General features: G+C 36.4%; 1 protein-coding gene across 1 annotated transcript in view; it reads right to left on the reverse strand.

The window, feature by feature from the left end:
* Positions 1–13952, reverse strand: part of RFX6 (regulatory factor X6) — a 34595-nt gene that overhangs the window by 11901 nt on the left and 8742 nt on the right. The window contains exons 5-11 of the mRNA XM_059469071.1: positions 12400–12477; positions 9788–9815; positions 6182–6289; positions 3797–3874; positions 3590–3703; positions 1528–1577; positions 919–1078 (exon numbers count right to left, since the gene is read on the reverse strand). Of these exons, the coding sequence (XP_059325054.1) occupies positions 919–1078; positions 1528–1577; positions 3590–3703; positions 3797–3874; positions 6182–6289; positions 9788–9815; positions 12400–12477 (616 nt within the window). The remainder of the gene's footprint in view (positions 1–918; positions 1079–1527; positions 1578–3589; positions 3704–3796; positions 3875–6181; positions 6290–9787; positions 9816–12399; positions 12478–13952) is intronic.

The raw sequence follows: 13952 nt of genomic DNA on the forward strand, positions 1-13952 counted from the left end.
ACCCATACCATGATGAACAAAATTAGTTCTATTGCAGCCCAAACCAGTATAGACCCACACCTGGGGAGCACCCAAAAACTGCTCAGAGAAGAATCTTATTATGTTTAGTTTTATTGTCATGGCTGGGTTTTATTCCCATGGCTGGGCATGATCATCACATATCACAAGATGTTTCCCTTTCATTAGACTCCTGATGCTCTTCTAATGTGCCTTCCTATCAGATTATCTTCACAAGGTCACCTATATACTCTTTTTGTATTTATGAAAGACAAAACCAGGTCAAGATGAATCTCTGGTGTGCCTACAGTTATTCATGAGGACTACCACCTCGAAGCCCAAGATGCCAGCACAGAAGGAAGTTTCTTGAAAGGCATTGCATCCTTTTGGATAATCTACAAAACCATCACATGGAGGTGACTCTTAATTGCAGATACCTGTATCCTGACAACAAAGCCTTGGAGTCTCCAACTACCTGTCATTCCCATTTCTTCTTTCCACTCAAAACTCAAATAGAAATAGAAATAGAAATAGAAATAGAAATAGAAATAGAAATAGAAATAGAAATAGAAATAGAACACCATGGACAAGGCAGCGAATGTTTGCTAGGCAAGAAGGATCATCCGGTATTTTTCCAATTTGGTACTAAACAAAATACACAAATATTCCACTTGATCGTTTTATTGAAAATAGTTCCTGTGGTGGCAGTTCATTATAACCATGCTCCTTGCTCTCTTTTCTGGTACAAAACTTTGAAGTTCTGGTCAGATCTATTTATGGTCACTTTCTAATTTCATGGTTAAAACTACAAGATTTAAGTCTTCCATGGCCTTGAAAAAATAATGCATTGTATCTCATAGCCAGAAAGGTACAATGACTACAACTGACACATTTTTGAATGTATAATCTTATTCTGTTTACCTGTGCTAGGTGTAGGAATGATGTCTGTCGTTTCAGGGAGGAAACAAATCTTCGTGCAATAGGCAATTTCTTATCTATCAGGCTTTCTGGTAGATTTTCCAAAGAGGAAGCAACCCACTGTTCCCAGTTTTTTGCAAAACTTCTTATATCTGCCAGTAAACTATAAGGGAAACAAAAAGTGATTTAGAGAATCACCAATAAAAATTGTGTGGCATTAGTTTAAATAATTGGGTTTCAATCTAGGGCTAACAGACTTCTGAACATACCTGGAAATTCCTCCTCAGGTGTTACCAAAAGAAACAGGAAATGACCAATCCCTGATCTATATATTGACTACATATTGATACATACCTCCTCTGGGAAAAAACTGTGGGCCAATTGGGACAATAAAATGCTATACAATATTTGAAGCTGCTCTAGAGCTGCCCTCAGAGCTGACACTATTTTGCCATACATGCTCTAGTGTTCTAAAAATGAGCAGTGTTGCCATACATACTCTAGTGTTCTAAAAATAGAGTGAGAAAATTTCTCTAGAATATAGAATTACTGGTATTTATCTGGAATATGCCTAAAAATCAGAATGTACTGTGATTATTTTCAAATACCTACCTTTCTGGCATTTCTTGCATTGTTGCAGGGATGAGTACATCTGTAAGAACCTTCAAAAAGTTAACAGAAAATGACATCATGCTTCCACTGGCCATTCATTTATTCATTCATTCATTCATTCATGTCTGTCTTGTCTACTTAGATTGCAGAAAATTTACACAGAATAAAGCCATTCAACCTACTGTCTAGATATTTATATGCCTGGATTTTTCCAATCACTATTAGACAGGAACATATGAGACATTCATATACTTATTGTGTATCTTCATAGCAGTAAAATGAGAAAGAAATCAAACAAGACATGCTATCCCCCATGTCTTAAAGAAGGGAAACCAGCAGAAGTGAGATCATAAACACTTTGTCTTTTCTAGCATGACCATGTCTCTATAAAGCAGATACTCAAAAATCTCCCAAGTCTTTGACTGCTGTTGACTCTTCCTTCTACCAAACTGGACATGGCACTGCAGGCATTCAGAGTTCAGCCATAGAGTTCTCTGCAGCCAAGTGTTCTGTAGAACAGTTTTGGCAAAAAACTGTGCCATCTGGCATACCCCCTAGGAAATCTTACTGTGGAGGACAAAGTTGTTAGACAATATTCAAGAAATCTCCTTTCTCTGTTAATGTAAATAGTTTGATAACAATCCAATGTAATTCCTTATTCCTTCTGTCAGATGCAAAGAATATCTAACATGATTATAGATAAGAAATAGTGAGGGACAAAGAAGAGGCAAATAGCAAATGTATGAACATCTGAGAAATTTGGTCTTATTCAATTTATAATTTAATGATCCTCTAGTATTTCTTCTTCTGTCATGTTAAATCTATCATAAATAAAGTTAATATTGAATCTATTGAGACAACACATTTAGAGCAGGAAAAACCTCATAAACTCGAGGTACATTATAACCTCTACAAGTAAATGAGGCTTAATGACCCATCTCCTGGGTAGTAATTATGATTCTTGATGTGAATTACCTTTACTTTACTATGCTAACTAAAACACTTCTTACTTTACAGCTTTTTATGCTTCTAGGAAATATATATTTTCATCTTTTCTGAATCTTCCCCCATATTTTTGTGCAGTAAAGAAAGACATTACAATAAGGTATCAGAGCTAAAAAACTTCAAGTCTTTTGCTTTGACTGGTTGGTGTTTACTATTAAACCAATACTTATTTCTTCTCATCAATATGTGATATGAAATCTGCTAGAGACACACTTACATGAGAATCCTTCCCTATTTCTATGGCATGTCCTATCAAAGAAATGTAAAGTACTTTGCATCAACTAAATAATCATCTGATCTGACTTTCCAAATGGGAAACTCAAGAAACTTTGGTGGCATCATTTTCTTTTTTCCCCAGCACTCTATAATTTATTCCTGACCTTGCAACACTCCTGAGGGTCACTTAGTTTGAACTTTTTATGTGGTCATGCCATGAGTTAGATCAAAGAACTCATATGGTACAAAAGCTCCACGAAACAAGTATTCCTTGATTTTTTTTTATTTAAACCCAGAGCAGTTTAGAGTGTAGCAGTTTTGCTGGTACATGTAGCAGCAAGAGAACAGAAATGAAAGGTAGCTGGCAGGAGGGGCAAGAATGTCTTTACCAAGTATTGTTCTAGCTTGGTAGCATGAAACCTTGGCCTGATATAACCTGTGAGCAGCAGACTGGCATGTGGAATCACCCTATGGATCTGCCACAGACTCTCTTTTCTGGTAGAAATTGCAATAATATTTTCAGTGAAAACAAGGCTTCAGTTTTCATCCAGGATTACCTTAGCCTTGTCAGTGAGCACATGAGCATTTCTTTTAGCTATACTCAAGCAAGTAGGTCAAGGTTTCACTGTTGTTGTGCTGTCCTTGGTCAAACACCAGGTGTTCAGCTGAGCTGAGACTGGAGTTCAGCTCTTACAGGTGCCCATTTTATTCCTTGATTTCAATTATTTCCTTGCTGATTTACAGCAGAAAGCAGTCAGGTCACCCTGTCATTCTATCTTTTTACAGATGCAGAAGCTGTGCTGTGGGTGAGATTATTCATGTAACTAAATGCTTAACTTACCTTATACAGTATTGAGTCACAGACACAGAAAATGTCAATGATGATGGGATTTTCAAGCAGAGGAAGAAGATGGTCAGGCATTCCTTGCCAAAAATGTAATAGGAAATGCTGGATCTAAAGGAATAGGAACCATATTCATAGACATAAATCATGCTTTCTTGGCTTCCCATGCATATGTATCAAGAGTGTGTGTTCAAACAACCTTACCTCTTCAAAGTTCCCATTAATTGCATTGTCAAGGACACACTGACAGTGTGTTTTGTACATCATGATAAGAGTATCTACCTGTTTTGGAAGAAAGAAATATTAAACAGAGAGTTTCTTTAAGAGAGTTTCTTAAATCTTTACTGCTACGGTGATCTAAGTTTCTGCTTTGTGTAGCTAGTATTTAAACACATAATATAAACTGTATTGCAATGCATATTTACAAATAGACAGCCTCTATATCCAGAAGTGATGAGAACATCACTCATCTATAGCTTTATCAACAGCTTTATATCATTATTATTCAAGCACTGTTTAGGTTGTTATTTAAGTTAAGCACTGATGCTGTGGTCAGACATGTAGCATCTGAACCTGCATAGACTGTGAAAATGTGGATAATAAAGTAAGGCAATAGCCAGATTAGTCAGTCAGATGGTAAAGTAAATTCACCTTTCTGAAGCTAAGATTAATCCCAAAGAGCAGTGCAAGTTAATCATTAGGCTACTATAGGCGTCTATGAGTGTTCTGAAACATCATCTAGCTGGACAAATGAGAAAATAGCTGCCAGTCATTTGGTCAAAGTTTAATCACTGCCTCACATGAACTCAACTTTTAAAAGCAGAACTCCCTTTCATCTCATCAAGCTACTTTATCTGAATGGAGTGTTTCCATATTAAAAAAAAAAAAAAAGTAGTAATTTTTTTAAATTGTAGCAAATTATAAGAAATATGCAAACTCATTTAAGGAAGGAAAAGGGCTAGCGAAACCATTCTTTGGTCCTGAGTCACAGAAGGTTTGTTACAGTTTATGAACTTCTCCAGCAAACCACTATCAGATTTCAAATGAACCTGGTTGCATCATATTGCAATAGGTTCAGGATGCAGATTTTTTTGAAACCAGACCTTTCTGACTTTCAGAGCTGCTTCCTTAACTATGTATCTTTGAAAAGCAATAGCAAAGTGCGAGACTCAAGAGCATTTTAAAGAATTGTTTTTGAAAGGAGTTGATGGAAGTATAACGGTTGGGTAAGTTCTCTCCAGAAATATTAAATGCAGGAATTATCCATCTATTTTAGTGCAGACTGCTGTATTTATGGGCTCTCCAGGCATCTGAGTTGCAAGAAACTCCTTAAGAGTTTAATGCAGGAGTCAAACTTCATGGATGGGCTGTCTTCAACAGAGTAGCCAAATATCTTAGTTTCAATAACCTTTGGTCAGATAAGCTGAAGGAGGCAAAAGGCAGTATGAAAAGAAAACAGGAAATAAGAAAACAAGAAATGAGAAAAGAGCAGCAAGGAAAGAGAATGCAGGATACACAGAAATTCATCTTTCCCACAGTCTCCTCATAACTCGGCAAGTCTGCCCCTAGACATTCATGCACAATGCTGCTGAGCCAAAAATGAAGAGAGAATGAATTGCCAGTTTTTCTCCATTGTTGGAGCAGTAAAAATCAGTTTGTTTATACTGCTGTGTTGGGTCTCTAAGGAACCTCAAACATTTGTCAGATTTAAATTCAATGAGAATGCTGTCTATATGAGAGATGTCACTTCACTGATGGAGACTATAGCAGCAGATGGTGCACACTGCTAAGTATACCAGTTCTTGGGCTTTCTTTATGAATTATAAGATTTCCAACTAAGATGGAAATCCTTTTGTTTAGCTTCTCCCTACAGGAATGCTAGGCTTCACTACTTTCTCAGAACAAGCTTAGGAGGAGAGGCTCTCAAAATAACGTCTCACCAGTCACCATTATCACCAGCACTGAAGACTAAATTGAAAAGTTCAAAATGTCTGTCAAAGGATTTCTAGCACAACATAAACTTCTAGGGGGACAAGAAACAGCACAGATGTAACACACAGTAAAAAAGTCAAAGACATAAAACATAGAGGTATTTCCAACTGAGGAGTTATCCTTAGGGTAAGTAATACCTAGTATTGATCGAATTATTTAAATAATTTAAAAACAAACACAAACATGTTCAGGTTTTCAGCTGCTTTTCAAATAATTAATGAAAGACAGTAAAATTCATCTATTTGTTGTGAATTATTTGTTCTGTTCTAATCAGACGAAAATTTACCTTAAATCCAAAGGCATTTGTAAAGAATACAACTCTCAGTTATTTGTTTGTTTTGCTCTCCCCGTCTTACATACCATCAGTTTGTAAAATACTGGGTCAGTTAATAGGTAAATAATTCAACCACCTTTCCATTGGAAAGCCAGTTAATCGGTGTTAGTAAAGGTTTGCCCCCTCTATAAATCAGTCACCTCTGTTTGATTATGGACATTTCTGGCTCTTTCATGTCAATACCTCAAAGGCTAAGATATGAAGAAACATTCTGTGGCAAATTTTTGATCTCTTAGACAGAGGAGAAGGAGCTCACTTTTTACCTTGTCTTTAGAAATGCACCCTTGAAGCAAAAGATGTTGAGCACTTGGAAACTCTGGGAGGAGTGTTCCAGTTTTGGAACTCAGAGAATATTTACGAGTAAAACCACCCTGAAAAGGAAGGGAAAAAGCAGGAACATTGAAATAGCTAATACTGTTACATCTGAAACCAAAAATTCATGCTAAACTTGCATATTATTTAATGAGTCTCTCAAGGTTCCACAATACTTGCATTCAGATAATCCTTCAAAAATATTGATGCTTATCCAGATCTGGACCCCAACTCAGGAAGGTTATTAAATATATGTCTATATATAACCTCCACAGAACATTCTTCAGGTCTCAAATGCTATGATTAAGGTGAAACCCTCATCCTCAAGAGAAGAAAATACAATCTGTGCTGCAGTTCTGCTCTTACTGGCTGAACTGTAGTTATGCTCATAGGACTGCATTCAAATCTAAAGACCATTTGGCTTAAACCCTTCATTCTATTTTAGCCTAACCAGTCCTTATGTAAAGTTAGTGTGCAGAGCTACAAGCTGGCCTTCTATGTATTCCTGTGGAAAATCTTACTGCTTCTATACAGACTCCTTCTGTACTAATGCATGAAATTTATCATCTTGCATAAGGCATTTGAATGGAACTGGAAGTGACCTTTTCCTGCCCCTTTACCTACAGGCAAATTTCACTGAAGTGGGAATGGTATATAGTGCAACATATAGTGTAAAAGTGTGCAAATGTGACTATTTTTCTGTAAATGTTGACTTATAAATTGGAGGCTAGTTTCAAGTGAAATTCTCTCAAATACTAAATTCAGAAAACCATACCTGTAACTGTCTTATGCAACATAAATATAGCCCTATTTTTATAGGGTGATATGTCTGACAAAACATGCAGTAAAAAACCAAAAGCATACATCATGTAAACTAATTTTGCCTGTGCTATCTACTATTCAAATACACATAAAGCTCTAAGTAAAAGAAATTGCATAAATTTAGAAACATTAGTACTTCTTCATGTCAATGCTTCTATAGTGTTATAATTGCCTATCACGCAATAAGGAGGGTATTTTTTTTTTTTTACAGGAGTAATTTTAATTATTTTATTACGCAATTACCCATGAAATATATTAAAAGCTCTGATTAAAAGGGATTTGTTCATTTAAAAAAAAGGCAGTGATTGTGGTGGGAGGTTTTAGAGAAGATAACCAGCAATGTTTTTTACCTTGCTAATGGACTTATTTAACTGTGCCTCAGTTCTAGGCTTAATATTTTAACCTGCTGCCACTTGCCCTTTCAATTTAATGCCATCTGTTTCTAATGGCCATTTAACATTAAGATAATGACAGTAATATTATCTGCCTAATTAACCATGCAGACTCTAATGGTGCACTAACTGGTTTAGATAAAAGAATTTGCTGATATCTCCCCCTACGGAGAGAATACTAGAAAATGTGATAAAACATACCAGAAGTAAACAGTGTCCCTGGCACTTAATAAGTGTTCATTCAAATGCCATTTACTCAGTATATTTAGACAATCAGTGCTTTAACATCTTTTCAATGTCTTTAAGTTCCCACTGAGAATTACACCTTATGCAATTGTTGTAAATCTTTTTGGAATACCTAATTGCATGTTCTTTCAAGCAAATGAAAAAGGACGTATCTATTGCCTGTTCACACTAATGAAAATATAATGCCAAAATTTCAGTACACTGAGATTATTATAATTCAGTTTTGACCATTAAAGACTTTTTTTCTCTTAAGACCTGCCTGAATAATTTCAGACAATATTGAGCTAGACAATCAAGAACTCACAATGATGCGCCCTTTCTCATTTATTTCCACCAACTTATCTGTGAACATTTTTTTCTGGGAGAACAGAGGAACTTTGGGTCAGAAACAAGACAGATTACAAGACAGATTTGTGGGATTGTCAATTCCAAGGCAGACTGCCAATGCCACATCAGAGATGGAAGAAAATATGCATCCATTTATGCCAAAGAAACCCAATATATTCCATCTCAAAACTCTGAACAAATGAATGCTTCAGTAGTGTTCATGAATATGTTGGGGCATAGCACTATCTTTTTTTTGATAAGATAGTCAATTATTTGAGCAGGAAAAACGCAACAGATCTAATCTATCTGAACCTCACTAAAATACTTGACATGGTGTCACCATGGGAAATGATCAGTTATGCTGGTGAGAGTGGGGATTAGTAAAAGAATGTGAAAATATTTAAGAAACTGACTCTGGCTGAAATGCTAACAAGTTCTGTTGACAAGGAAACTACTGGGTTGAAAAGGGATTGAAGTGAAAATTCCCAAAGATCAGACTTGGGGCTGATGTGACTGACCATTTCATAGATCAAATTGGTTGACATGAGCTGATGAAATCATCAACAGAGAAAGACCAAGAGGTCATGTAGAAAGACATAGATGGCTTTGAGATAATGGTAATAAGGGGGATGAAAATCAATAGAGCAAAACTACACTCTCAGGGGCAAATAAAGATGCCTGCTATCAGCTAGGAGTTGCTTATCTGGAAATTAAAAAGGTGAAAGGCTTGCTGTGTATCAGTTGATCACAGAAGGTATATTTAGTCTAGTAAATTAAATGGTGTCAGGAAACATTCCCAGGCAATACTGGAAGAGTATCACTCAGAATGGCTTCTGGCATTCTTTTGGCCTGTGCCAATTAGCAGTATCTCAAACACCTCCAGTCATATTTCAGCATGTACTGCACATTAGAGACATTTTTTTGTGGCAATGTAGCAGAGATGTCCCTATGTCCTTTTGCAAATTCAGGAGATAATAATATGGATGCAGGATATTCCATGCCAATTGAACTCAGCACCAAATAAAAATACTGTGAGCAACCCTTAACCTTTAATGTACAATAATCCATAATTTTCTACTATTAATATGACCAGAATGACAGAGACTATACCATAGTATACAGTAATAAAAATGTAGACTACTTGAGGGGGGCTGGAGAACCAAAACCAACAAAGCAGGGTTCATCAGAAGGGATATTTCCAATAGTAATTGGAAACATACCATTTACAACACTTTATGATTTATTTTGCTCTAAAGATAGTAAAATCAAAACAAGTACAGTGGAAGGCTATAAGGCTGATATGAAGTTACTCAAAGCTGCTGTTTGTCCCATCCAGCAAGCAAAAGGCATAAGAACAAAATGTCATGAAGAGCAAAAACTAGAAGAAGGCAATACTGACTAGGAGGCATAAATTTCAGTTTATTTAAAAAAAACATTCTTTTCAGCTTTCAGTCAGACATACGAGATTCTGAAAAAGGCCTCCTGCAAAAGTAACATGTAAAAACAATAAAGCTAGAGCTTGATCCTTTGCTTAAATACAGTTATGGGTAACTGGATTGCAATGGGAGCCCTAAAAGGTCTTTTCCAACCTTATTTTTCTTTGAATATTTAGAGGAAAAAATACTCAGTTTTGTTAAAAAAGGTTATGCAGTCTAAAATTTAATGAAAAGTAATGTTGCAATTTTCAAAGAAAGAAATGTGAAGGAAACCACAGGTCACATAATACTTGTATTATAACAGAAGTAAAAGGAAACAGATTGCAGCACTTACCTCATTCTTTAGCTTGCTTCCAGAGAACCTTTGAAAGTAAGCACATTTGATTATTTTTTCCTAGGCAGAACATTTGTAGAGATTATATAGATGTATGATCTATTAGAAAAATGATCACATTTTTCTAAATGTAATTACAGTTTTTTATGGGTTTTCTAATAGTTTTTTTTCCTTAACTTCTTCCACTGATTTTCAAATGCCTAGGGATAACAGGAAACCTACTAATGTCTTATAAAACATGAAGATTAAGACCACTGACTAAACACTAAAGTATAAAATCCAGTTTCATGGTTTTGTTTGTATCTTTGCCACTTCACAAACAGCTAAAAAGGTAGCATAGGTGCAAGTCCGTAGTGTCTTTATAAGGAAATACATGCAGTTTTTAATGGAGCTTAATAATTCAGAGTAGAAAAAGTATACATACACACACACACACACACATATATATATATAAATAAAAAATTTACATTTCTTGGAAAAATTAAGAAATCATAGTGATTTCCCATTCTTTTTCACTACAGTACTATTTTGATCTAATGACATACATTTCTGAGATAAAAGATTCCTTAACTGGCAAACATATGTTGCTGTATAGTGAACGTCCTATTAGGAGTCCAATTGAGAGATTGCCAATGAAGTCATTGGACTATCAGACAACCCTTTGTTGCAGAAACCAGAAAGAGCATTTTAAATTATAACTATGAAAGTAGAGAATGTGCAATAATAGTGATTCTGATGGATCAGTATAATGATAAATGTTGTTTGATTATTGCTATTTCCTGTACCACTAGCTGCCAACTGATAAGATACTGTGGGCAATATGAAGTCTCATAATTATTAGTGGCAATATCATTGTTTCCTGCTGTTGAGATGCTCCCTGGCTATTTCCTGCTCTCTGAGATGCTCTCAGAAATCCAGAGGCTGAGCAGTTGTGGAATTCCTCCTGCCCAGGCCTGGCACAGGTGCCTGACAGTTCCTACCACATGACAATCCAGCATATGTTACCTAGACAGTTCCCTTGCATGTTGAGAGTTAAGTATAAATGAAGGCATCACTCAGCTGATTACAATGTGAATCTAATTAACTTCAAGGACAGATGTATTTGTTTTGGGCCCTGGATTTCCACATGTTCAGCAAAATGTACTGCATGTATAGCAAAAATGAGAGTCAGCATCTGCTCGCACTGCTCTTCCAGAGCCTCAAGGACTAGAACAGATTCAAAGGAGAGATTTATGGATCACTATATGCAGCAGCCAGGAATTGGGGGTTTGAATCCCTACACTGCCTCATTCTTTCATTATTCAGAAGCTTGTTCTTAACCCCAAGCAACTGTAACATTCTCTTCACACAGAAAAACCCAGCTACTGTGGTGGGCCAGACTGTGAAAAATGAGAATCTGAGCTTCTGCTTTAATTCAGATAGGGAGGCACTTGAACTGCTGGACCCTGAAAATTCAACATCTCATACAGGTCCTAACACAAATAAAAGGTTCCTAATTAGTGAATCTAGTGAGTCCTGAAAATCTTAGAGAGTATCTATGCCATCTTCATGTGACTATATACCTTCAGAACTCCAGCCTTGGGGAATTTTGCAGAGCTCCACTTTCTTTGCACTCATTGCTACTAGACTGTACCTGCCTGACATAAAGCTGAGGAGTAAGAATTATTATATCCTTTTAAATTAAAATAGCTGTCTTTGAGTCAACAAAATGAACAATTTGTTCAAGATAATTTTGTATTATGAAAGAAAAATACACTGTGTACCAGCAACACCTCCACAGCTCTGCATACATATTGGACAAATAAATAGAATATTCTAATCTATTTCACCCTAAGTACTGCTGTGGAGAGAACCCTCCCCTTTAAAGCATTATTGGCAGTATTATCCTCAAATTGTACACTTGTCTTATTGCCTGGAAAAGGTCTCTTTGGATATGACCTAAATCTGCCACCAGTCGAATTTTCTATGTGTGATTATAAACTCATTTATTCCTTTCCTTTCTCAGAGCCCCACTTATCCCAGGTATACTGCCACAGACAATGAAAGCCGTCATTCAAGCCATATGTGAACAGAGACATTTGTTTTACGAACTATTAATCTTTGGCAAACCAACAGGCAGCTATCGTAACGTATTGATCCTGCTAGCTGTCCCTTGAATAAATATAATTAGAGCTTCCTGGGTTAGGTTTAAACTGATATTAGCCAGTCAAAGGACCTGTAAATATTAATCTACACTGACCCCTCCCTCCTGCCCCACAGGTGCCTGCTTCACACCATTCTCCAGACGTTTCATAATGGAAAGCTGTCCTGGGGAAAGAACTCACAGGGTGACACACAGGCAAACAAAATTAGGCAAGTGTTCTGGAAATGGGATTTTGCTCCCTCATATAAACTTGAACAAATGTTCTGCTGTTAAAAGGTGACAGCTCTACAAAGACTGTGGTGGGGTCAAACTGGAAGACTCTATCAAAATATAGAGATCAACCTTTTAAGCACTAAGATAACCAGCAATTCTAGTTCTGGTAGAAACAAAAACTAGAGTCCTACATATACCTTCCTAAGGGAAGATTACAGCTAGACCTTCACTGATTAAGTCTCAGAAATTATTTTACCTGGTTAAGCCCTTTCCAGAATACACAGAGTGGTAATATGCACTGCTTTCTTTAATGCCAATTCCATAATAGTGATATCTGCAGAAAAAAAAAAAAAAGAAAAAGAAAAAAAAAAGAAAAAAAAAAGAGAGAGCATTTATGAGTGACAAGTAAACCAATCTGCCAAATTGAAAGTAAAGGGAACTGTCAGACTGATTTTAAATGCTTTCTGAAAACTTTTCTAAACAGGGTCTAACAATTCCTTTCATAGACATGGAACAAAATCTAGTCATATAGAAAAGAGTACTGTCATGATTTGATCCAAATTCCATGGTTAAAATTAAAATATTTTCTCTCTTACTAGAAGAATGTAGCTAGAACAGAAAACCCAGATACATGTTACATTTTTTTTCCCTAACCTGCCTTCTGTTACACTTTACTTCATTTGTTTGAAAGGGTGCTGGGTTTGATCCATTAGGTTCATTTTATCTCGCTTGCCACCATTGCATTTAGACAGTCCCTCAGAGCCTTTCTCAATTGAAAATAGCTTGCAAGTGCACCTTACAACTTAGTGTTCAGTCACTTATGGCTAATAATGATAATATGTCATTCATCCATTCTTCTGTCAGGTTGTAGGCTAACTCTAAATTATTAAGCCATTTAGGTACTTCTCATCCACATTTGTCTCCCTTGTTGCTCTCCTGGAGATTGCTGCTCCCAAATAGAGACTGAGAAAGGAAACATGCCTATTGCTCAGGCTTTGCAGTGCTCACACCCAACACCTTAACCAAAGACATCAAAGAGGCAAAAAATGTTGGGTTGGTGCTAAGAAAACTGGCTGTGCAGTAGCTACTTACTGCTTTCCACTGATTTTGCTACAAAATAAGTGACCTCTGAGAAAAGGGCAGGAGAGCAAGCTGGGGGCAGCTCTTTCCTTAGCGGTCATAGCAAAGTTTGCTTGAGTTCATCTATCAAAGTTGATAGGCCTTGTCTTATAAATTCCACTCAATAGATTTAAAAACTGATTGTGTTAAACCAAATTTGTCTAAGAATGTTATGGATGGAATAGAAAGGTTCATTTGCTTTTTACTAATATTAGCTTGAAAGTACCATGGCAGCTGGTTTAGCTGAGCTGCTTCAAAGTACCACTTTGCAACACATTGCACCAATTTCACTCAAACTCCCCAAAAGCTTGAAGAAATACATTCTTAAGACACAAAGCCCCAGCAAACAGTTCATAGAACACATCAACAAAACAGTTAATCTCATCTCATCTCTGCTCCTCCTGGTGAAGACCATTAAAAAAAAAAAAAACCACAATATTTTGTTTGTTCCTGTATGGAACTGTCACAGGTAAGACCAAAACCCTCACGTGCTTTATATTTACAAAGCTGGTTAAAGGCATTAGATACAAATCATGCCTAAGAAAATGTTCATTAGGATGATATATTTGCCTAGCCTAGGTAGCTGCAACAATCTCAGCTGAAATAATTTTTCTGTTTCTGGACAGTCTGTTGTGTGCATTCGGGATTTTACAGCCAAGAAACATGACAGAATATGGCACCATTGCTTTT

Source organism: Ammospiza nelsoni, chromosome 3 (genome assembly GCF_027579445.1).
Source record: "Ammospiza nelsoni isolate bAmmNel1 chromosome 3, bAmmNel1.pri, whole genome shotgun sequence".
Taxonomy (NCBI): domain Eukaryota; kingdom Metazoa; phylum Chordata; class Aves; order Passeriformes; family Passerellidae; genus Ammospiza; species Ammospiza nelsoni.